This window comes from Symsagittifera roscoffensis, chromosome 5, assembly GCF_963678635.1.
Source record: "Symsagittifera roscoffensis chromosome 5, txSymRosc1.1, whole genome shotgun sequence".
NCBI lineage: Eukaryota > Metazoa > Xenacoelomorpha > Acoela > Convolutidae > Symsagittifera > Symsagittifera roscoffensis.
The window spans coordinates 26,290,549-26,318,028 of NC_087066.1; the positions used below are offsets into that span (position 1 = coordinate 26,290,549).

At 33.8% G+C, this 27,480-nt stretch overlaps 1 protein-coding gene across 1 annotated transcript in view; it reads right to left on the reverse strand.

The window, feature by feature from the left end:
• Nucleotides 1-1,014: 1,014 nt before the first annotated feature.
• LOC134845785 (interferon-inducible GTPase 5-like) overlaps nucleotides 1,015-27,480 on the reverse strand; it is a 39,402-nt gene continuing 12,936 nt past the window's right edge. Inside the window, exon 2 of the mRNA XM_063862866.1 lies at nucleotides 1,015-2,990. Coding sequence (XP_063718936.1) covers nucleotides 1,908-2,990 — 1,083 coding nt within the window. The 3' untranslated portion in view covers nucleotides 1,015-1,907. The remainder of the gene's footprint in view (nucleotides 2,991-27,480) is intronic.

The following is a 27,480-nucleotide window of genomic DNA, read 5'->3' on the forward strand; positions in this document are numbered from 1 at the left end:
GACGCGAGCAGTGCAGAAAACGGTTGCCGCGATTCTACGAGCAAGATATCCAAATGACGATACGCGATAATTCCTTTTCATTTCCGAACTGCTGGATTTTCTGATGAATCCAGTCAAGAAGGTTCACCAGGAAGTAAAATTCGAGGAACAAAATCAAGAACCGAAATGATTTTGGGATCTTCTTGAGCATTCGGTGAGGGAGATTAGTATGGATGAAATGCAATCACCGATTTCGTGAAAGCCGTCTTGTAGGCGTATCGGACAAAACTGGCAAAACTCAAGCCGCTGACCGACAATTTGACAGACTAAGTCTCTTAGAAAAACACTTATTGCTTAGGAAGCTTGGCAACGCTTCTCTGGATATCACGAAGTCGTGAAACGCGACGTGAAGGGTACCATTGGAGCCCGACTACAGGGAAGTTGATGAAGTACAGAAGTTGAAATCTTAAAATTATGAAAACTAAGAAACAAAACACGTATGATAATCTAAATTTTTATCGTAGCAATCTCATAAAGTTTTCCTATTCCCCAGCGAATGCGGTAGTGCGGTTGTAGTAATCTTTATGTTATTATGTTAGCTATTATGTCAAGGCCATTTAGTGCCAAATCTAAAAGAGGTTGAATTAAAAGAATGCGAATTCAGTCTACGATACGTAGCTATTGTATCGAGCCAGAGGATCTGAGCTAAAGAAAAGAAAGCACGTTGAAGATGAATTGACTTCTTTGAAATCGTTAGTTTTGTATCATCAACTAAGGGACGTTCCTCAAGTTATCACAGCACCCATTCCTTTTCTAAGCGTTTCAATTTTTTTTGAATGATCATGGATACGCATGCTTTTTAGGGTACTTTTCATGAGGCATACAAGAGCCGAGATGCTGATAAAGTTGATTGTGTAAATGTCAAATGTCAAATGACTAGAAAAGATTATTGTGCGACTGATGAGCATGTGATAACATATATATGGTTCGTGATTTTTTCATTGTTTTTTCAAGTTTTTTGAATTAATTTTATCATTCAATTTGAAAATAAAATTTATTGATTTATAACTGAGAAAATTTGGTATCAGTTTCAAAGCAGTCTTTTTGCGGATCATTGTAAAGCAAAAAAATGGCACTAAGCTAATTCTTGTAGATTTTTTCTTTGTTTTCGTCAAAATAATAGCCCTAGTTCTTTTAAATTCAGTTATCTAATTTTTTCACAATAGTTTCTACATTCCGAACCTTGCTACTAAGTGCTCCACATGATAAGCAGCATCGCTCGCTCCTTCCAGAAGTTTTAGCAACTGGATCCTTGTAGTTCCAAAAGACACTGCAGCTGCAATGAATGAACCGAAAAACGGAACTACATATTTGGCGCCGTTTTCTACAAACTCAGACGTGGTCGTTACCAATACCTGATTCTGAGAGTATACCAGGGTAGATTTGAGCAAACCAGCATTCAGATGTTGATCATCGCTCAGGTTTCGAATGTAGTGCATCAAGGGCTGTCTGAACTTCATGTAGTTATTCAGCTGTGTCTCAAACAACCCGGGGTTGACTCTGTGCCGCCTTTCAGTCCCCGCCACCGATTTTTGATCCAAATTAAACTGGTATATGAAAGACTGTGCCTGCTGGTAAATAATCGTCATGTCAATGATAGCACTTAAAGCCGGGACAGGCACCGCAGCTCCCGAGGCTGAAAATAGCGACATAATTCTTACATTGTTTTGGATGATTAAAACAGTCTTTTGGATTTGATGACGGCGCTCCGAGGAGTTGCTTCCAGATGATTCCGGACTAGATGAGTTTTCCTCCACATCGTCGTCGATCTCATAATCCCCCAGCCGATCTGCTTGCATTTGCACGCCAGCTCTATTTATAAATAGTGCAGCTTTTCTGACTGTGTCGAGAGATTTCTTCAGCTGGCATTATGTCAACCCAAAGGAAATAGAACCTGCAATTATTTGACCAATAACCGGAATGAAAATTTTCAGTGTTGACTCCACAGCCTCTGAGGTAGCTTGCTCTGCTACCATTTTAGCTAAAATTGGTCCTCCCGATTTCACCACAGTTGCGGCGGTAGTCCAAAGCGATTCCGAAGTTATGTCGACATCGAGAGATTTATTACGCACGAAAAAGACAAAAGGAGCATGGTTTTTCAAGTAATTATTTAGATCGCGTTCAAGATCACCTTCATCTAAAGACAGAAGTCTTTCATAGGCACGAATGCCTTTGGGATCGAGGCCAAAGGAAAAAAGATAATTACAGGTTTCATAAACTAAAATATCCAAATCGACAGAAGCGCCGAAACCCGGAACAGGAACAGCCGCGGTCGCAGCGGAAGCCAGAGAACCCATTTTCAGCCGTGGCAGGAACATTTGGTACTTGAGTTCAATCAGTTCTTCGCTTCTCGCACTGATTGTTAGCTTTAGAGCTTCGCTAATAATATTTGGCGCGTCCTTACAGATATCTTTCTGCAATTTTGGAAAATCGTACTTTGATGGATCATAATTATTGACCAAATAAAGCTTGAAAATGCATGATTTGAAGGTATTTGTCTCCATTTCCTTCTCAATTTTTCGCCTTATTGAGCTGACTGCTTTTTTTGCCGTGATTGTTCTAGATTTATCCAATTTAAACATTTTCTTAATTGATTCATCGACATGGGTTCTGACTAAATAGAATCTTTTATTTAGCTCGCGGTTCACTTTTTCTGCAATTTTGAGCGCGTTGTCTGAAAATACGTCTCGGGTCACAATAATAAAAAAATCGTAATCGTTTTGAGCATAGTTTATGGTGTCAAAATAGGTCTCAATCCTGTGTCGCGTTCCGTCGATTCCAGGAACGTCCCAGAATACAATGTTTTCACTCCTCGGGTGGGGGTAGGCTGTAACTTCTGCTGTGCACACCCCGTCTTCTCGCACTTCTGCTATTTCTGAGCCGAGAAGGGCATTGATGAGCGCCGACTTGCCCTGTCTCGCTTGCCCAACAACCGCAATATTTATCTTCACCTATAAACATGTATCACTTTTTAGAGCGGCGTGCCGGGAATGTTCGTGAATTTAGCGCTCATTAGTTTACCAAAAACTTTTAACATAGTGAAGTGCAACTTCAATCTCAAACTTTTACCGTTAACTAATTAATAATAATTGTCGTTCCTGCGATTCGCAGAGGTTCTATGAAAAGGTTTGGAACCTGATCCAAACTGTATATTATTATTGGTTATAAATTAGATATTTTATCTCTATAAAATACTGAAGACTAACCAATCATACTCCATCTAGCTAACAACCCATTTATTTGTAAGTGCTGAAACTACTTGTAGTTTCAGCACCAGAGCATTCTGAATTTAACTTACAGCTTAGTTGCCTTTTCCAAGAGACCAACTCGTAACAAACCAGTATACTCTAGATCTATTGAGACTAAGAGATATAAGAGTAAGATTAAGATCGGTATTAGACTAAGAAGTTGGACGAATCTATCCGGCCAAAAGTAAGATAGCGTGACGAGCAGACGGTGTACCTTATCTGAAATTACTCTATAAGTTAGAGCTTCATCCCAACTCATCTGGTGCGACCAGAAGTCTCGAATGAGACCTTAAGGAATAAAATAGCTTAGAACTAACCAAAAATAGATTAAACTTAGACAAACATTCACAAAAATTTTACACGTTATTAATTTAATTGAAATGTCTCTACGACTCAATAGATCAGAGCCATTATTCCGAACAATACGAGAACTCCCCGGTCTTGGAAGAAGATCTCGGACAAGACACGATATACGACTACAACGGAACTTACCCATAAGTTTCATGGTCGTACGGCAAAAGCCAACACAAACTTTTACATTTAGAGTTTTATTAGCAATGAATTTAGATTTTCATTTGCAGACATAGTATCTTTGAAGAAAAATCTTCATCAATAGTTACAGGCGCTAAACTTATTATTGTACATTAACGACTGATAAAAATATCACTAGTCGTTTCGTTTAATCTGCAGTAAATTTGAAAAAGGTATCTACAGAAAAGATTTATTAGAATAAAAAACAAAATTGAGTTAGTTAAAATACACAAATTGTTAGTAATTTAGAAATCATTTCTTCATCTCAGCTTCATCACCTAAACAAAACAAACAAATCATAAAACCACTAACATCATCAAAAACTAAACCTTCCTATCAATTAAACTTTAAATTACTTTAAAGAGGCCTATTCTTTTTTACTTTCACATAAATTAAACCTTTCAATTTAAACAGATCATCAAGGATTTTCTTGGACCTCCATTTTTTTATTGCCTACTAATTTTTATATCATTAATTTATATTATGATCATCAAGGCTTATCCTTGGATCAAATAGAACAATTTTGTTCCCCCCACACAGTTCGCATAGTGTCTAACGACCTCAAACGTCAATTCACTACCCAACCCTTTCTATGACCCAGGACTAACAGAAATTTTTCAATCACACTAACCATTCTAATTAGGATAAACAGTGAAGAACTTCGGTTATTCATCCTTCACTTGATCCCCCCTTTTACCTCACCCAGGTTAATATTTAAACTTAGTAAGTTTAAAATAGTATCTAACGAACTACTTGTGTTCTATTTATACTTGAACCTTCTGGATCGATTTAATATTCTCCAACCCTTGAACACAATCATTACCCTTAAGTAAGATTAAGTAAGTTAACACCTTAACTAAGACTAGCCACGAGAAAGTAACAATCATTCTTCGGAATCGATACATGCTTTTCTCTCCAACCCTAAACAACAAGACCCAAGTTATGCTAACCCGAAAAAATTGTAAGAACTAATGGTTTATGCATTAAAAATCACTAATCCAAATATTGCACCCTTCATCCCAAACCTTATGTCACTAGACAATTTAGGAAATAAACAAACAATCAAATTACACAGTTGTGAAATAAACAACGAGAAATATGATCTCGTAATCACTCCACACAGACAGTCAACAGGATATAACAGAACCAAACGGCAAAAAATCAAACGAAAAATTTTAAGCAAATAAAGACAGATTACACGAAAAAATTTTCAAAACAAAGAAACGCTTTTCTCCGAATCAGAAACAAGTCATTTAGAAGAACATTATAGATTAAAAGACTCAATAAATAAGAATTACCCAGTTAAAAATATATTGTAATTTTCTGACTCAGAAACCACATCACATTCATCAATACAAGGAAAACGAAAAATAAAAAACACATAAAAGAACAAACCAGTACGACTGTACAATTGGAATCAACCAATAAAACACATTGAAAGTTACAAACTGTCAGTCATAAAGCTTAAAAATGAGTCAAAATGAAGAAAGTGGAGATGAAAACTCCATCCTCCCATTTATAATCACTCCTCTCACTGATGATAGAGGACAAACAAATTTTTGTCAAAATTTAAAAGCAAATTTATTTGAAAGAGGAGTTAGTCCATGCACAGCAGAATTTCCAGAAGTAAAAATCAAAAGACAAATTGTCGACCACTATCTCAAAGGAATATGTAACCTAACACAACAGTACGGAACCTATACCATAGAAATACAGACCCCAAGTAAATTTCATGGTAGGTATCTACTTCAAACAGACGACTTAGATATAGAATTTTCAATTGTATTCACAGAATACATAAAAAATATACAACACCAAAATTCACAAAGAGCATATTCAATATTTACAAGTCAAGTATTTAGAATAGTTTATAGCTATTTATCTATATTAGAAAAACCAGAATCGCAAGGAACTTCACCTGTTCAAACATCAAAACATACAACTGTAAGACATGAAATCACGATATTTTCCGAATATTTAAATACAATCCGTGAAAATTTAACCATTAATGACGTTGCACAAAACGATAAACACAATTTACAAAAAAATCTTAGCATGGTTTATCATAGATTATTTCACACATAATCTTGATTTAATTTCACAAGCGAGAAAGAATTTCAGACCACAAAATTCAACAGATGATACAGAATTAGCAGAAAAATCAGATTATGTTTGGGACTCTGAATGGTCTCATCCATTATTCATTAACATACCAACAGATAATTCAAGTCAAGCCATTGGCGCAATTTCCAAATAGAAAGATTATGTTAAGGTATATCCACTCACAACTGATGCAACACCTTTAAACTTTAAATCATTTTAACCCGATAGAACAGGAAATAATAGTTTAAATTCAACTGTCATACAACAGAAAAACCTAAATAGAACTAGGAATCTCACATAAAAAGATATTCAAACATCATCACATCTCACAAATGAATGAGTAGTTACCACAGTAGTAAAAACTTCACAACAAAGTATCTCACCAATACATCCGAATCTTACAACTCCAAGACCAAAAAATCCAAGCTTACCACAGGTAACCTTAAAATCTACAGTTTAACCCACCATCGAACCAAGATACCTACATGTGAGCTACCAACCATTTAGACCAATGATCAAACCAATACAAAAACAAAGAACATTCACTAGAAATAACTTTGCAGAACACAATTATAACTATGTAAATAGACACCAAACATCGAAATCTTTTCGCCCAAATACCCAAAATCATTTATTTTCACAAAGACAAAATTTCCGACAACCAACAACAACCTCAGTCAATTCTCATGACTATCCACGCATTTCACAAGACCATTTCACCTCTTGACTATCCACGCTTTTCACAAGACCAAACAGAGTAAAAATAATGAACAAAACCAAGGTAAACGCAAAACACCTTATTATACATCTAATTATTTATCATCAGATGAAGATGACTATTATCAACCAGATGTTTTTGCACCATATACACAAGAATACCGTGTGAAAGCACCACGACCAAATCAAGCGTCCTAAAATACAAATTTTTACTCAAAAAACCTTGCTAATACACAAAACCACCAAATATTGCAAACGCAAAACCCAACCTATACACAATCATATCAACCAATACAAAAGTAAAATCCAGTAAACACAGATTACTATCAACTAACACAAATGCAAAATGAAATCCCACTACCCTATTATTTACAACAACACAAAATCACAAAAAAGTCAACTTACAAACTTTTCACAAATGCCAAATGCCGCAGAATCACACAGACGACTATTAATCCATACCTCATGGGTGGATTATCAATACAATCAAACAAGCCATTGATGGTATTCACCTGCACAGATCCTGAATATTCTGTAGAAGAGTATTTAAATGCAGTCACAGCAAATTTAATTTTAAACATAGGACCTGAAACCATAATTACGCCACTTCACCAAAATTGGATACATAGACGCACAGCGTTAAAACAAACCACACTTGATGGTGCAGCTCAAAAATGGTTTTCAGTTGTACCTATAGAAATAAAATCAGATTAGAAAAGATTCAGACAAGAATTTTCAAAAATGTTTGATTCAGAAAGGAACAAACAACTTCAAAGAGTTTTTGCAATGAAATCCGTAGACTACCAAATGAAACGATCAAACAACTAGTAGTAAGGATCGAAACACTAGTCAGAAAACATGTTCACTAAAAACTCATGATTATAGAAACACAAAAATGACAGAAATTTTAATGATGACTCTAACACCTCAATTACGAAAAATAGCAATTAAAAATAGAGCATCCTTCCTCATGTCGAGAACCAGATCTAGATTTCAGAAAATTAGTAGATTAACTAGAACAAGCAGAGATTACTATGAAACAAGAAGAAACGGAAAATTTCAAATTACAGTACGTTAATAATATTCAAACAACTACAACATAAATAAATAATATACATATTTCAGATACAGATTTATTCGAAAAAATCACTAAAACGCTGAATATATATGAGGAAAACCCAAATTTTAAAGGTAAACCATCATTGAAAAAATTGTGTAACTTTTGTCGAAGATACGGACACAGTATTGCTGAATGCAGACATAAACAGGAAGACAATCAAAATAAACCACAAAAGTACAAAAAACCAAATAAATCATTCTATCAATACATGAAAAAAGATCGAAATTTACCAAACAAAAACATTCATAGTAACAATAGCTCTGGAAAACCACTGCCAAATAGCTCAAATCATTCAAGAAATCAATCACCTTATAACTCTAACTACAGAGGTAGATCACCAGATAAAAGAAATTCACGAAAGTCCTCACAAAATTGATATAGTCGATCACACAGTAGAAGTTCCCCTTTATCGAAGTAATTATTCACGACCAAACTCAAACAGACAGAATTACTCGTTTGATACCAATTTCTATTCACATCCTAGGAATAGACACCATTCAATTGATAGATCAAGAAACTCATCACACAATAGACATAGAAATTATCCCAACAATAGGAACAGAAGTTATTCAAATAATCGCAATCAACAATAAAACAATCGATCCCGAGATTATTCAAACAATCGTTCAAATCGCCAAAGATTTAATTATAACAATTATCAAAATAGATCACGAGAAAATTCACAACATAGGAATAACACACGTTATCCAGACTCTCAAAACAAATATAGTAGTAATACACCAAAACATCAGAGACAAATAAATCAAGTACAAACAACTGATGAAACAAATTCAGACCCCCTGGTATTGATAACACAGAAACTACTGAGTTACAATTAAATCACATTAATTGTGCATTCACTGACAGTGAAAGTGATATAGAAAACACACTTTTAGTCAACATGATAAAAGTTGAAAAAGATTATGAGACTGTTACATACGAACAACCTTTTCATTCACAAATTTACAAAAATCGTTTGGAATTACTTTTAGATTATCACATTAGACCTAGAAGTAATAACATACCATTAGAACAAATAGTAAATGAAGTAACAACATCACAACAACCTGGAAAAAAACAAACACCATGTTCTAGTACAAATCTCATTTACCAGAATATACCAAAAGAACCACCAAAAGAAAAAATTTGTAAAATCTCCTTACTTTTAGAAAGTCCAAAAAGTAAAGATTTTCAACCACCAGACCTTGAAATAGATTTTTTAATAGACTCTGCAGCAGAATCAAATATCATCAAAATTCCAACTTGGAATGAAATCAAAATCCTACACCCAAGACTATCAAAATCCCAACACCCATAAAAACAACAAGTAGACTAGCAACAGCACAAGGTTCAACCCTAACAAATTATGGAAAAATTCAACTTTTCCTTGTTCCCACTAAAACAATGAAACAAAATAAACTTCTCAATGAACCAGTTAAACAAATATTCCATATCACAGATATAAAACACAATATTATTGGAATTCCATTCATCACAAAGTATAAACCAAATATTAATATATTAGATAGTAAAATTAATATAAAAGATAAATATACAAAACGCAAAACACCGCTTTAACATTCTTCCAAAGAATGAACAAACAACCACCATTTTTTTTTCAAAATTTTACCCCATCTGTAATAAGGAAAGAAAACATCTCAAACCACTCTCAGGTTATATTTCTGAACTTCCGATTAAACAAGTTCACCAGTACGACAAAAATCAAAATAGACAACATCTCTATATGTCAGACTTTGAATTTAGGACAATTCACAAATTTTTGAGAGTAACAATTTCATCGATAAAATATATGAAAAACTCAAATTCCGATATGATTTCTCTACACGTGTATAATAATTCACCATACAAAATCACCTTACCCTTCCATGGAGCACACGGAAGATTAACATACAATCTTCATTATAAACATTGGATACCACACATAGGAATAAATAATCCCTCAAATTGTAAAGCAGACACAAAACATATAGGATACCAAGAGATAATGTTTTTTGACTGGAAAATACAACTCGAAAAACTTACACGCGATTTAAAAGACAATACAATTCTTTACCAAGGAATTAGACTCCCTTGCAAAAATGAACAAGGATATTGCGATCCTACAACACGCACACAAGCAACCATTGTATGGTTTTCCGTCCGAAGAAACCTGCACAGTTTTTCAAGTAGCAAAAATACACGCTAGAATGATCAAATTTCACCAAAAATATTTTATCGAATCAATTCAATATGGAGATGTAAACCCTGAGCAAATCAGAACTAAAAACTACAAAGTCTTTATTTTAATCACAGAATATCATTTGACACAAAAGGACCAATTTCACCATCGTCAGTAGGAAACTCATATATAATGGTAATTGTTGATGCATTTACACATTATGTAGCACTTAACCCAGTACCCCATTGTAATGCTTATTATGCATATACAACACTCTACGAACACTGGATAGCTAAATTTGGATTGCCCGAAATTTTAGTCACAGACAATGGCACTGAATTTATTAACAATGAAATCATCACATTATGCCACTTATATAACATTAAACAAAAACCACGTACATCTCATGCACCTTGGACAAATGGATTAGTCGAAGGTATGAACCGTTCTTTACAGGAATACCTCAGATGTATCATTAATGGAAATGATACCCGATATACTGAATCAGCAGATGTAAAATTGTTTCCACTCTCATATAAATCACAAATCACATCAACATTAGGAATGTCACCGTATGAAATGGTATTCAACCAAAAACCACGTAAACCAATAATGTTTACAGCAAACGCCCATAAAAATGCACAACGTTATTGTCAACCAAACAAAGATTCAATTTGTTATAATCTACCACTACACACCCATGATGAAGACCACTTTCGTCATCCACAAGTTTTAAAATTAGCCCCCGGTACACACACCGAATAGATTTTAAATAGAGATAAAAAACACAATAAAAATTATCAGAAAAAAAAACAAAAAATTGCTACAAAGACGAAACTTAAATAGCCAAATTAATTCACTCTATACACCAGCAACAGATTTAAAAATAGGAACATTTGTTTTAATTCCCAATTTTACAACACAAAAAGGAATTTCTATTAAAAATACAACCACTCCGAAAGGACCACACCAAATTATTGAGAAACCCACTGATGTCACATACAAATTAATTGACACAAAGAAAAAAGAAATTATTCAACACCGAAATAACCTATTACACTATCACCCAAAAGAACATGCACTCCGTGAACTAAGACAATTATATTCTTTCACAGTTTTAAAAATTATTCAAAACAATTCAGAAACTAAATTGAATCACCACACTGATGAACAAGCAAGCTCAAAATTAGATCAACAAAAAGAAATTGTAGACCAAACATCCCCTAAACAAAAAACACGAACATCTCAAAAAGAAAAAAAAATAAGTAAATGACCGAGAAAATTCTACCACAAGATCAAAAAGTAAAATCTGAACATAGAGAATCATCATGACTTGGAAGTCAAACACGAAAAAATTATAAAACCTTCATTCCACAATCTAAAATATTAAAGAAAGTTGAATTTAAAAATAAGTTTCATTTTCCATCATTTTCTTTTAATTAATTTGAACAATACACATTTTTAAAAAAACATGCTGAAAAACAGTTGAACAGATCTAGTTCGAAATCAGCCAATAGAAATCATCCCGAATAAAACATTTTCGGGATGATTATTGTTATATAAAACTGTGTAGAAAATTAAGAGAAGATTGCAAAACATTATGAAAAGGATGAAAAGGGTTTATTAGCCGACACTTATTCACCTCTAAGCTTATTTAAAACTATATCTTCTAGACCTCCAGGTCAAAAATAAGCAAAACGCTACAAAATGACAGCTAAAATAAAAAAAATCTCAATATTACAACCCTCCCCTATCAAACAGTACAAAGATCAACAATATTTTCCCAACTTACTTCACGAAATCCAACCCACTTGTCAAAAAATCAATAAATAATCCGACCGCACTCAAATTTAGCCCCAAAAAATTGAAAAAAATTCGACAAACCAAATCACTTCTTTAATGCTTCTCTCAACAACAATCACTAATAGTTTTTTTCAAATCTTCTTAATTTTTTTACAATAATTTTAACTAATATCATAGAAACCCTATTCGTCCTTATCATAATATTTTGCAATTTTTTCTTAATTTTCTACAGAACCTTTGAAGTATATATATCCTTTTCCACAATCCTTGATAACCTCCTCTGGTACGATAATTTCATAACTCTTTAAATGTTTCGTAATCTATATAGTAGAACAGATGTGTTTCTACTATTTGTAATTTTTCTCACATTTTTAACATCACTTATTTTGACAAAATATAAATGTATAAAAAAGGCAATCTTCACATTCGCATTAGCCACTTTTCTCTTGTTTCTTTACGTTGAAGAATACTGGAACAAACATAAATTTTCATCAAAAAAAACTTCACTCATATAAATTTTCCAAAATTGCAAATCAACAACCCCCACACCAGTCCCCACCAACAACGTCCCAAGAAAATCCAACAACCCCACAAGTATCCAGAATCTCCATTGATCTACACGCATTTCTTTTCAAAAAAACCAAATATTTTTGAAAAAAGACACGCACGATTATCTGAACCATTAGAACCAGTTGTCCGCCAAGCACCTTTAAGTGAACCAGAATACGAACCAACATAAAAAATATACTCACACCTACGACAAAATCTTAACAGAGTAGGACACATAAGTCAAAACCAGAACACACTCGAAATAAAAAGACAAATTATACATATAAGACGAAATAGAAATTTTCAAACTCCCAGAGCTCAATTCAACATACCTCAATCGCCAACATCAAGTCCCTTAGACCTTTCAGGTAGCACAATAACAGATACACCTCCAACTGCTTTACAACAAAACACTTTAAATGTTCCATCCGATTACTTAGGTTCAACCCCTAGATCAGAACAAATTAGAGAAAACCCTTTTAATAACCCAACAACCATAGAACGCCCTCCATATTGGGTGACAAACAAATACCCTCACGGTGAACCAAATTTAGTTAAAAACCCAACTGACGTTTCATTCGATACAACACTATCTACATTACCCGAAACACTTTCCTTTCCCTCAACACCTTCTTTAAGCCAAATATCACCATCAACGTTTCCCCTAAATTTTCCTACCAACCTTGATTCACGATACCAGAACAATCATCTCAGAATATACCACTACGATTAGATTGGAATACATTCGTAGCACCCCCATCATTATTTGGTCAGCATCAGGAAAGTAATAGATTACACAACTGGGCATTAAACAGATTGCAATATCGACACGATATTCACAAAGATATACAAGAAGATAACATCCAAATACTACAACCAAGCATTCTCACACTAAAGTTCGAATTTTCAGTAAAACTAAATTACATTGTTCAACATTCATTTCCATTAGACCCTCCTACTATCACAGCTCAATCTTTACCTCCCCCATTTATAACAACAGAAATAATATATAAAAACGACAGATATACAAAAAAGACAATCAGCTACATAACCGTTTATAACCCAAACTCAGGATTGTCATACACATGTATATTCTAAAGATAAACAGATTTCAACACCTCCTTTTTGTCATTTTTTCCGATCCAAATCAAAATCTCCCTACTCGCACAGGACCTCAGGCTTTTTTAGTAACGATTGTGAAGAAAACGAACAAAAAACACTACACAAATATGCTATAAATCAAGTCACACAATGTTAATCCGAACCAAAAACTATAGAAACAACGAATATAATAGCTACAATATACTCAAAAGCCCGAGCATCAACACTAGCAAGATACAAATTTACAGCAACATTTTCCGAAAAGAAAGTACATTGTTCACAAGTTTCAAACGGAAATAAAAATAGATTGGACCACGAATCTTTCTACCAAAGTGATTTTGAAAGATTACTACATCGTAGCCCTCATGAATGTAAAAAGGAATTAAAGCGACTAACTTAACACCAGATGAAGGCACAAACAGAAAATTTGTAAATTTTCAAGTTTTCCCAGATGTAGCACATCTAGCAGAACTTGAAAAACACCAAGGTCACATAAGACTAGATACAAAATTCCCCTTCCATGGAGCACACGGAAGATTAACATACAATCTTCATGATAAACATTGGATACCACACATAGGAATAAATAATCCCTCAAATTGTAAAGCAGACACAAAAAATATAGGATACCAAGAGATAATGTTTTTTGACTGGAAAATACAACTCGAAAAACTTACCCGCGACTTAAAAGACAATACAATTCTTTACCAAGGAATTAGACTCCCTTGCAAAAATGAACAAGGATATTGCGATCCTACAACACGCACACAAGCAACCATTGTATGGTTTTCCGAAGAAACCTGCACAGTTTTTCAAGTAGCAAAAATACACGCTAGAATGATCAAATTTCACCAAAAATATTTTATCGAATCAATTCTATATGGAGATGTAAACATCTATATGAAAGATAAAGTCTTTATTTTAATCACAGAATATCATTTGACACAAAAGGACCAATTTCACCATCGTCAGTAGGAAACTCATATATAATGGTAATTGTTGATGCATTTACACATTATGTAGCACTTAACCCAGTACCCCATTGTAATGCTTATTATGCATATACAACACTCTACGAACACTGGATAGCTAAATTTGGATTGCCCGAAATTTTAGTCACAGACAATGGCACTGAATTTATTAACAATGAAATCATCACATTATGCCACTTATATAACATTAAACAAAAACCACGTACATCTCATGCACCTTGGACAAATGGATTAGTCGAAGGTATGAACCGTTCATTACAGGAATACCTCAGATGTATCCTTAATGTAAATGATACCCGATATACTGAATCAGCAGATGTAAAATTGTTTCCACTCTCATATAATTCACAAATCACATCAACATTAGGAATGTCACCGGATGAAATGGCATTCAACCAAAAACCACGTAAACCAATAATGTTTACAGCAAACGCCCAAAAAAATGCACAAGGTTATTGTCAACCAAACAAAGATTCAATTTGTTATAATCTACCACTACACACCCATGATGAAGACCACTTTCGTCATCCACAAGTTTTAAAATTAGCCCCCGGTACACACACCGAATAGATTTTAAATAGAGATAAAAATACAATGAAACTTATCAGAAAAAAAAACAAAAAATTGCTACAAAGACAAAACTTAAATACCCAAATTAATTCACTCTATACACCAGCAACAGATTTAAAAATAGGAACATTTGTTTTAATTCCCAATTTTACAACACAAAAAGGAATTTCTAATAAAAATACAACCACTCCGAAAAGGACCATACCAAATAATTGAGAAACCCACTGATGTCACATACCAATTAATAGACACAAATAAAAAAGAAATTTTTAAACACCAAAAAAACTATTACCCTATCACCCAAAAGAATATGCACTCCGTGAACTAACACAATTATATTCTTTCACAGTTTTAAAAATTGTTCAAAACAATTCAGAAACTAAATTGAATTACCACACCGATGAACAAGCAAGCTCAAAATTAGATCAACAAAAAGAAATTGTAAACCAAACGTCCCCTAAACAAAAAACACGAACATCTCAAAAAGATAAAAAAAGTAAATGACCGAGAAAATTCTACCACAAGATCAAAAAGCAAAATCTGAGCATAGAGAATCATCATGATCACGAAAAAATTATAAAACCTTCATTCCACAATATAAAATATTAAAGAAAGTTGAATTCAAAAAATAAGTTTCATTTTCCATCATTTTCTTTTAATTATTTTGAACAATACACATTTTCAAAATAACATGCTGAAAAACAGTCGAACAGATCTAGTTCGAAATCAGCCAATAGAAATCATCCCGAATAAAACACTTTCGGGATGATTATTATTATATAAGACTGTGTAGAAAATTAAGAGAAGATTGCAAAGTATTATGAAAAGGATGAATAGGGTTTATTAGCCGACACATATTCACCTCTAAGCTTATTTATAACTATATCTTCTAGACCTCCAGGTCAAAAATAAGCAAAACGCTACAAAATGACAGCTAAAGTAAAAATAATCTCAATATTACAACACTCCCCTATCAAACAGTACAAAGATCAACAATATTTTCCCAACTTAGCACTCACAAACCCCTCAAGCAAAATTATTAAATTAGCCTTAAGAACCAAGAGCACGTGATCATTTAGCCTGAAGTACGAAAATTTCTTGGACACCCCCAATGATTCCATAAATAAAAACAAAACTACGAAGATCTCCCCGACACCTCAAAAAAACCACTCAACAACTCTTGACGAAATAACCCACTTGTCAAAAAATCAATAAATAATCCGACCGCACTCGAATTTAGCCCCAAAAAATTGAAAAAAATTCGAAAAACCAAATCACTTCTTAAATTCTTCTCTCAACAACAGTCACTAAATTCAAACAAATTTTTTCAAACCTTTTATTAAAATTTTCAAATCTTAATTTTTTTTTACAATAATTTTAACTAATATCATAGAAACCCTATTCATCCTTTTCATAATATTTTGCAATTTTTTCTTAATTTTCTACAAAATCTTTGAAGTATATATATCCTTTTCCACAATCCTTGATAACCTCCTCTGGTACGATAATTTCATAACTCTTTAAATGTTTCGTAATCTATTTAGTAGAACAGATGTGTTTCTACTATTTGTAATTTTTCTCACATTTTAACATCACTTATTATGACAAAATGTAAATGTATAAAAAAGGCAATCATCACATTCGCATTAGCCACTATTCTCTTGTTTCTTTACGTTGAAGAATACTGGAACAAACATAAATTTTCATCATAAAAAAACTTCACTCAAATAAATTTTCCAAAATTGCAAATCATTAACCCCTACACCAGTCCCCACCAACAACGTCCCAAGAAAATCCAACAACCCCACAAGTATCCAGAATCTCCATTGATCTACATGCGTTTCTTTTCAAAAAAAATCCATATAGTTTTGAAAAAAGACACGCACGATTATCTGAACCATTAGAACCAGTTGTCCGCCAAGCACCTTTAAGTGAACCAGAATACGAACCAACATATTATATATACTCACACCTACGACAGGATCTTAACAAGTCAAAACCAGAACACACTCGAAATAAATAGACAAATTATACATCCAAGACGAAATAGAAATTTTCAAACTCCCAGAGCTCAATTCAACATACCTCAATCGCCAACATCAAGTCCCTTAGACCTTTCAGGTAGCACAATAACAGATACACCTCCAACTGCTTTACAACAACACACTTTAAATATTCCATCCGATTACTTAGGTGCAACCCCTAGATCAGAACAAATTAGAGAAAACCCTTTTAATAACCCAACAACCATAGAACTCCCTCAATATTGGTTGACAAATAAATACCCTCACGGTGAACCAAATTTAGTTAACAACCTAACTGACGTTTCATTCGATACAACACTATCTACATTACCCGAAACACTTTCCTTTCCCTCAACACCTTCTTTAAGCCAAATATCACCATCAACGTTTCCCCTAAATTTTCCTACCAACCTTGATTCACGATATCAAGAACAATCATCTCAGAATATACCACTACGATTAGATTGGAATACATTCGTAGCACCCCCATCATTATTTGGTCAGCATCAGGAAAGTAATAGGTTACACAACTGGGCATTAAACAGATTGCAATATCGACACGATATTCACAAAGATATACAAGAAGATAACATCCAAATACTACAACCAAGCAGTCTCATACTAAAGTTCGAATTTTCAGTAAGAATAAATAACATTGTTCAACATTCATTTCAATTAGACCCTCCTACTATCACAGCTCAATCTTTACCTCCCCCATTTATAACAACAGAAATAATATATAAAAACGACAGATATACAAAAAAGACAATCAGATACATAACCTTTTATAACCCATACTCAGGATTGTCATACACATGTGTATTCTAAAGATAATCACACCTCCTTTTTCTCATTTTTTCCGATCCAAATCAAAATCCCCCTGCTCGCACAGGACCTCAAGCTTTATTAGTAACGATTGTGAAGAAAACGAACAAAAAACACTACACAAATATGCTATAAATCAAGTCACACAATGTGAAACCGAACCAAAAACTATAGAAACAACAAATATAATAGCTAGAGTATACTCAAAAGCCCGAGCATCAACACTAGCAGGATACAAATTTACAGCAACACTTTCCGAAAAGAAAGTACATTGCTCACAAGTTTCAAACGGAAATAAAAATAGATTGGACCACGAATCTTTCTACCAAGGCAATTTTGAAAGATTACTACATCCTAGCCCTCATGAATGTAAAAACGAATTAAAGCGACTAACTTAACACCAAATGAAGGCACAAACAGAAAATTTGTAAATTTTCAATTTTTCCCAGATGTAGCACATCTAGCGGAACTTGAAAAATACCAAGGTCACATAAGACTAGATACAAAATTCCCCTTCCATGGAGCACACGGAAGATTAACATACAATCTTCATGATAAACATTGGATACCACACATAGGAATAAATAATCCCTCAAATTGTAAAGCAGACACAAAAAATAAAGGATACCAAGAGATAATGTTTTTTGACTGGAAAATACAACTCGAAAAAGTTATACGCGACTTAAAAGACAATACAATTCTTTACCAAGGAATTAGACTCCCTTGCAAAAATGAACAAGGATATTGCGATCCTACAACACGCACACAAGCAACCATTGTATGGTTTTCCGTCCGAAGAAACCTGCACAGTTTTTCAAGTAGCAAAAATACACGCTAGAATGATCAAATTTCACCAAAAATATTTTATCGAATCAATTCAATATGGAGATGTAAACCCTGAGCAAATCAGAACTAAAAACTACAAATTTAGAAACATCCACAATATAGAAAACAAATTATAACGATTTCAAATATACCCAGAAACAGAACTTGCATGTAAATACAACAAGCCAATTTATAAAAAACAGTATTCAAAAACTCTTTTTCGAATACGAAAATGTTTTCGACATGAATACAGGACTTTTAATCGTAAGCCCGATGGCCACATCTCACTCATTTACTGACGAAAATCCCTACGTTTCAGTAAATTTTCAGAAAAACACAGGACCAATTGGTGGAAAATTAAAACCACAAGATACAGAAAGTACACGATTACAAGAACTATCACTTATGAACAGCACTCACTTTGGCGCAACTCACTATGACATAAACTTAGACATGAAATTAGGTTACACAATAAGTAGAATCTTTCAGGAAATGTCTTTGACAGAATTTGAAACACTCCAACACTCATTACCACTTTACTAATCCATTAACACTACCACTATATAACACCCATGATAATGAAGTATCCAGCACCATATGTTACCTTCTCACAACAGCACTAACCCCAAGCCAGTTCACGCAAATAGGATACAAAGAATCCGTAACCAAATTCACTGCACTTAAAGCTAATAATTACTCCTTCGATTATTACGAAATCAGCCACGAAAAGACTACAAAACATTCATCTCACAATCTAAAATATTAAAGAAAGTTGAATTTCAAAAACCTTTTTGAGTTCATTAACATTTTCAACTCTCAAAAATTGCCGAAATCCAACCGACTTGTCAAAAAATCAATAAATAATCCGTAATAATCAATAAGTAATTCACTATGATATAGATTTAAATATGAAATTAGACTACACAATAAGCAGAATTTTTCAAGAAATGTCACTTTCAGAATTAGAAACACTACACCAACTTTGTGAACTTGAAAGAACACAAATTCTACAGTCACTAGCACTAGCAGTTCTAAAAAATACCATATGCAGGATATTTATTCTCCGGAATTAGATCAAATTTCATTGATTATGAAGAAAACATCTTATAGTATTACACTTGTACCAAAAAAGTATCATCTTTATACGTTTTTGAAGATAAACGATGTTACAAAAGAATCCCAATTTTCTACAAAAATAAAGTATATTTTGTTGATACACTCTCAAGAAGAACATATTTTCGGGATACAGCAGTACCATGTGGATCAAAAAATAGCCACAACGTTGTACAATTAGATCCTGATGAAGACAAATACAATCTACTTACACCATATCTAACATTAATGCCACCACTAAAAAAGTTTTCACCCCAAAGCATTAGAGCTATAGCCCGAAACCCGATTATCGGTTGACAATCGATAGGCATCTCTTCTAAAACCGACATACAACACCACATACGTACAGAGCAATTTCATTAACTACTTACAAAGATGGACACTATACAACGACATTCAATAGTTCAAAACTTACGAAAACTTGCAGAAACAGCAGGATTTACAGACATTTACGCACAAGATTACAGCGGATATTTTAAAGACATAAAAGATTATATTTATCTAAACGGCAAAAAATATCGACCAAAAGATATATAACCAATGACTATTTTTAGTTTTGTACATTTCAAAAACGAACGTTTAGCCTTTCTAGGATGGCCACATTATATCTTAAAAATATTGACTATATTATACGCAATGTTTATTTTTATTGGATTTATTTTGTCTTTATTAAAAGGCATTTATAACACATGCGCAATCCGCACTCAGGTTAAAAGACAAGCTAGTGTAGCACGCATGCTTTTTGCGGGATTTTTCGGAATATTTTCCATATCTATAAATAAAATACTTTTCGATGCACAAATAAAAGAATACAAAACAAAATTGTCAACTACACCAAACTCATAAGACGAATCACACAATAACACAAATACATTACCTACAGCACCACAGCTACCATGTTTAAATTGTAACCATCCAGTATCACTAGTACTACGGAGCTTCAGAAGCTTAGCACTAGTAAACATCGCAAATTCAAGATCAAATCATATACAAAGTCCCATTCAACACATCGTAACACAACAACCTCAAAATGACGATCGATATAAACAAATAATCGAACAACCACATACCACAAATTTTCACTCTCAGAACATTCTTTTTTTTAGCCCACGATGAGCCGACAAGTTGGATCCCTTCACCGTTCCATTTCCCATCCAGCCAACCTCCAAAACTCAATTCCCATCATCAACCATAACATCCTCAAACCCACCAACTCCTAAACCTTCTTCAGATTATGCCCCTTCTTTAGCCCAATCTCCGATATCAATCCAATCATCATCCACTACTAACCGTGCAAATAGAACTTTCAAAAGAAAATTTCCTAACCACCCGTTTCCCTCCAAACCCGGAACAGCCCGCGATTATGTAAACCGCCCTGACCACACTAAGACTCCAGCCTTTCTCCAAACTTCCCTACCCCTCTTCCCCCAATATACCATTAGTCATTCCAACCCTAACACTGATCAACTCCACTATGTCGATGAGCATGTACTAATCCCTACACTTCACTGGACATCACTTTATTTTTTCTCAAATCCACTTTGTATACCATTAAATAACACACCTCACGAAATAGAAAAAAATAAATTTGACTTTTTTAGACTAACCACAGCACTAACACCTAGACCATTTACGTAGGATATAAAAAGCTTCTAAAAATTTTCACTGCACCCCGAGCTAATGATTATTCTATTGAATATTATGATCACAACATCATCAGACCTATCCAAGACCAATTTCTCGACGAAGATAAAATCGCTAACCCACAACTAACCGAAAAAATTTTCAACCAAACACGCTACATCTTTACGCTAAGCTCACTAGATAAAAAACACGACCACATTATTTCCGAAGCACTAACTGTCATCCAAGCTTATGAATCATTTTACTATAATTTTGAAACTTTTTCACTAACCTTTCACTTCCTCACTTCAAAAGAACGAGATCTGCACTGTTCACACGACATCATGTTACGAATTAAACAAACGCATACTTACACATTTTTTAATTCATTCAAAATCATTTTAATTGACACACACCTTCACGACAACCCCACCAACGTTTTCAGTGTATTAATTCAAAGTACACTTCACCATTTTTCTTAAATTTCACATACTGTTTTACAAACACTAGCTTCCAAGGCATCCTCAGAAAATACGACCCAATAACCCAAATGTATATATTTTGTCCACTCACCAAGACCTTTAATGTAGAAGAATCCCGACTCCTCATTGTCCCGCATGAATATATTCAACCTAATCCCAATATTAGAATTCATTCACAATACTAAATTTAATCACAAGCTTTTTAACCTCATCCAGCACACCAATCACGAGTTTACTGTTGGCACTGAAGAACTAAATACCATAAAAGCACTTGAATTGCTTTGGCCCTTGCTTGAAACCAAAAACATCATTCGCATAATAGCAAAATTACTAACCACATAAGATTCAATTCACGATATCTTCCCTTATGGCTTCTTCCCCGATAATTAGGTAGGTATAAATTAAAGAATTTAACGCTAATAAATTCAAAACAGACTAAGCATTTCTTATTAAATGTTTTTTCATTAGTCTTTAGATCACCTTCATCTACAAACAAGAAAACAGAAAACAGAAATAAAAATTTCAAAGTCTTTTCTACATTATAAAATTTTCATATAACATACTTTTTTATAATTCAGAAACCTTTCTGAAAACCGCAATTGATGAAGCAGTAAAATTAATTCTCCACCGCAGAAAAATCATCTATAAAATATTTTCCCCAATGTAGTAAATCTAAATACATTGAAAAAAAAAAATTATTTCAATCCCCACAATGCAGTAAATATAAAGTTTTCAGCAGTAAATTTATACAAATATCAGCAGTACTAACTTTTTCAAGAATCAATCGCACACAAATTCTATCCTCACTCGCACAGCTCGCCCACGACGAATTGTTTAAAAAAGTGATTTCAAGTTTTAACTTTCACTGATAACAACTCAAACATATAATAACAAGTTTCAAACTTTCTTTTAACCCGGTTGGAAAGGAATTATATAATTTTCCCAGCTAAACAACGCAGCTTACTAAACACCATGAAACACAAACTAACATCATGACTAAGAAAAGAAAACCCACAGTACTCAAACTGGATTAAACCAGCTTAAAGAACCGATAATTTTTTCTTTTGAAGACTATTGATAAGTCTAAAAAAGAAAGTATAAAACACCAGACAGTCGAAAGACAAACTCAACTCAAACAATTTGATTTTTAAGAAAAGGGCACAACTAAAACAACAAAAGGAAAAACCAGAAACAAACACGACACAAAAGGTCAACACAAAACAAGACCCCATAAAAAACCAGCATAAAATCATACCCTCACTCCTGGCCTAACCCACCAGAAGAGGACGAAGTCCTGAGTATGCTTAAAAGCCGGCCTAACCCACCGTGCTAGAATCCCGATTTGTGACTCACTCCCTATTTTTGATAAGAGGTACTCAAGTGTGAGTCATTCTTTTAAAATAACTGAACTAAAAACAAAAGCTTTTGCGATAAAAACTAATTAAAAATCACAACTAAAAAGAAGGACTTACTAAATCTTTATTTATGTAAAACTTATATTGCAGTAATATAGATCATACATAATCACGAAGACGAGCATCAAGCAGCTAAGACGACCTCATCACGCACAACCTACAGAATGGCTGAACACAACCGATATGCCGCTCACAACCACAACTCAAAGGATTTAATGTACGACTTGACTCCGAAGCAAAGGACTTTATTGAAACAGGCCAATGACCACCTCGATGTTCAAGTATACGTACAGATCCGAGTTACAGGGCATTCCCTCCAAACTCGAGCTTCACTCCCATCCCAATTCATATCGAAACAAAATTCTTCACACCGATCTTAACAAACCATCTTGAAATCAGATTGACTTTGTTAATGATCTCATTCATCTTTGAAGGACAAGATGAAATCTGCGATTCCAGCTTCCTGGAGCTTCCTCCTCCAAGAATGGAAAAGAAATGATGATCGCGGAACACAAACGATCGATCATCCATCCTCCACTACAGAAATAAGTCAAAGAAACAAAAACTCTGTAAACCCCGGATCCCAACTGTATATTATTATTGGTTATAAATTAGATATTGTATCTCTATAAAAAACTGAAGACTAACCAATCAGACTTTTGTAAGTGCTGAAACTACTTGTAGTTTCAGCACCAGAGCATTCTGAATTTAACTTACATCTTAGTTGCCTTTTCCAAGAGACCATCTCGTAACAAACCAGTATACTCTAGATCTATTGAGACTAAGAGATATAAGAGTAAGATTAAGATCGGTATTAGACTAAGAAGTTGCACGAATCTATCCGGCCGAAAATAAGATAGCGTGACGAGCAGACGGTGTACCTTATCCGAAATTACTCTATGAGTTAGAGCTTCATCCCAACTCAGCTTTGCAGCCTGTCTAAGCATAGTCCACTTCTCTTTGTTGCAGTGCAAAATTTAAATGCCCGCGTTGACGTCCACAGAAGAAAAATGCTTATCATACAGTTTCATATATGAAGTCTATTGAAAAAATGCGTATCATAGAAAACTCATACATAATTCTAAAAAAACTTTAAAAGTTTTAGGGAACTTTTTTAGTCTACTTGCCTCAATTGAAGCTTTCTGGTCATTAAAAAAAATGATTTAAGTTTTCTTAAAAGAAATGCTTATCATACAATTTTTATATATGAAAATTGTATGATATGCATTTTTTTCAGAAACATTAACAAACATTTGAGGTAAAAAGTTTTTGATTCCTTTTTTGGCTGCAAATCTAATTTTTGTGCTAAAATATTAATTTTTGCGAAACGAAAATTTTGCATGCCAATTTTGACTTTTTGTGTTTATAACGTAGTCCAGGATGAGTTTTTCACCCAAAAAATCCAAAAATCACAAAGTGTTTTTTTTGTAAACATGGATATTATCTTTTGTTTCATTTGCTAAAAGAAAAATATCCTTGTAGAAAAACAGGCCTTTTTTCTAAACCACCAAAATTTTTAAACTAAAATTTATCTATCCATATTCAAAAAATTAATTTTTTGGTATATAATTCCATGTGAAAATGTTAAAATTTATTTTTACGGCTGAAATCACCAAATGCAGTTTATCTGCGTGGTAACTGCCAGTTACACTCTTGGTCGTGTTATGGCAAAAAATCCTTGGCTAGTGTTTTGGTTGAAACACAAAATTTGAAAACAAAAATTGTTTTTTTCATGCATGGAAAAAACACTATTCAAATCACTGCATCGTATGGAAAAAATGCTTGCCATACAATTTCATTTATGGAAAAAACGCTTATTTTGCTAAATTCATTCACTTATTTTTGCTCTATGAAATTGTATGAAAGAGTATTATAAACTTTTTTTTTCAATTAGGAAAATTTTATGATAAGCTTTTTTTATCAACCCGTGTGCAACTACAGAAATTGCGAAAGTAAGTAAAAGTGAACAGCGACTATAGCCAATCGTATATGAAACCGTTCAACTCGCAGGTCGACTGGGTTCTTATCCCCCAGATGCTAACCTTTATACATGTATATTCGACAGGCTATCCACACGTTCGACCGATTTTAATCGTTTTTTCTCTCAAACACGGTTCTTCAGATTTCTCAAACACGGTTCAGACTTCATTAAGACTGTTCTCCAAAAACGAGCAATTTTTCTCAAGGACAGATAACAGTGTTTTGACAGCTTGCTTTCAGTTTGCAGCTATAAATTGATGTTGTTATAGTTGATACAAAAAGCGGAAGTTAATAGTTTTGAGCGTTCTTTACCGAAGAATTTTTCTTCTTATTTCAAAAAGTGTTTCTTTACATATTTTTTAGTTTTTTTTCGAGATATTATCAGATTGAAGCGGGCACAGTTTGGCGTCCCACTAGGGACAGACGAGCGAGGGAAGTCGTCATTTTTTTCATTTTCTGCTCACAAATACTGTCAGAGCTGCTCGTCAATGACAACGAACAACGAGCGGGTACCAGAAGTCGTCATATTCTCGTATTCTGCTCACAACTACTAGTCAGAGCTGCTCGAAAGTCGACAAAGGACTACGAATAGTCAAATGACTACCCTTAGTTGGCCGAGTGGTCAGTTGATCGATAATCTAACTAGCCAAAAGCCGTCATAGTGAGCAGCTAACCGAATTGACCGAAAGTCGCCAAGGTGCTCACTTGACCGACAGTTGTCATAGTGAGCAGCTAACAGAATCGGCCGATATTCGCCCAGGGCTCAGTTGGCCGAAACTCGTCGCAGTGCTCAGTTGGCCGAAAATTGTCACAGTGTGCAGCTAGCCGAACTGGCTGAAAGTCCTCAAAGTTTGCGATTGGACGAGGAGAGGAGCCCTTGTTGTCCTCATTGTCCCGCATGAATATATTCAACCTAATCCCAATATTAGAATTCATTCACAATACTAAATTTAATCACAAGCTTTTTAACCTCATCCAGCACACCAATCACGAGTTTACTGTTGGCACTGAAGAACTAAATACCATAAAAGCACTTGAATTGCTTTGGCCCTTGCTTGAAACCAAAAACATCATTCGCATATTAGCAAAATTACTAACCACATAAGATTCAATTCACGATATCTTCCCTTATGGCTTCTTCCCCGATAATTAGGTAGGTATAAATTAAATAATTTAACGCTAATAAATTCAAAACAGACTAAGCATTTCTTATTAAATGTTTTTTCATTAGTCTTTAGATCACCTTCATCTACAAACAAGAAAACAGAAAACAGAAATAAAAATTTCAAAGTCTTTTCTACATTATAAAATTTTCATATAACATACTTTTTTATAATTCAGAAACCTTTCTGAAAACCGCAATTGATGAAGCAGTAAAATTAATTCTCCACCGCAGAAAAATCATCTATAAAATATTTTCCCCAATGTAGTAAATCTAAATACATTGAAAAAAAAAATAAATTATTTCAATCCCCACAATGCAGTAAATATAAAATTTTCAGCAGTAAATTTATACAAATATCAGCAGTACTAACTTTTTCAAGAATCAATCGCACACAAATTCTATCCTCACTCGCACAGCTCGCCCACGACGAATTGTTTAAAAAAGTGATTTCAAGTTTTAACTTTCACTGATAACAACTCAAACATATAATAACAAGTTTCAAACTTTCTTTTAACCCGGTTGGAAAGGAATTATATAATTTTCCCAGCTAAACAACGCAGCTTACTAAACACCATGAAACACAAACTAACATCATGACTAAGAAAAGAAAACCCACAGTACTCAAACTGGATTAAACCAGCTTAAAGAACCGATAATTTTTTCTTTTGAAGACTATTGATAAGTCTAAAAAAGAAAGTATAAAACACCAGACAGTCGAAAGACAAACTCAACTCAAACAATTTGATTTTTAAGAAAAGGGCACAACTAAAACAACAAAAGGAAAAAACCAGAAACAAACACGACACAAAAGGTCAACACAAAACAAGACCCCATAAAAAACCAGCATAAAATCATACCCTCACTCCTGGCCTAACCCACCAGAAGAGGACGAAGTCCTGAGTATGCTTAAAAGCCGGCCTAACCCACCGTGCTAGAATCCCGATTTGTGACTCACTCCCTATTTTTGATAAGAGGTACTCAAGTGTGAGTCATTCTTTTAAAATAACTGAACTAAAAACAAAAGCTTTTGCGATAAAAACTAATTAAAAATCACAACTAAAAAGAAGGACTTACTA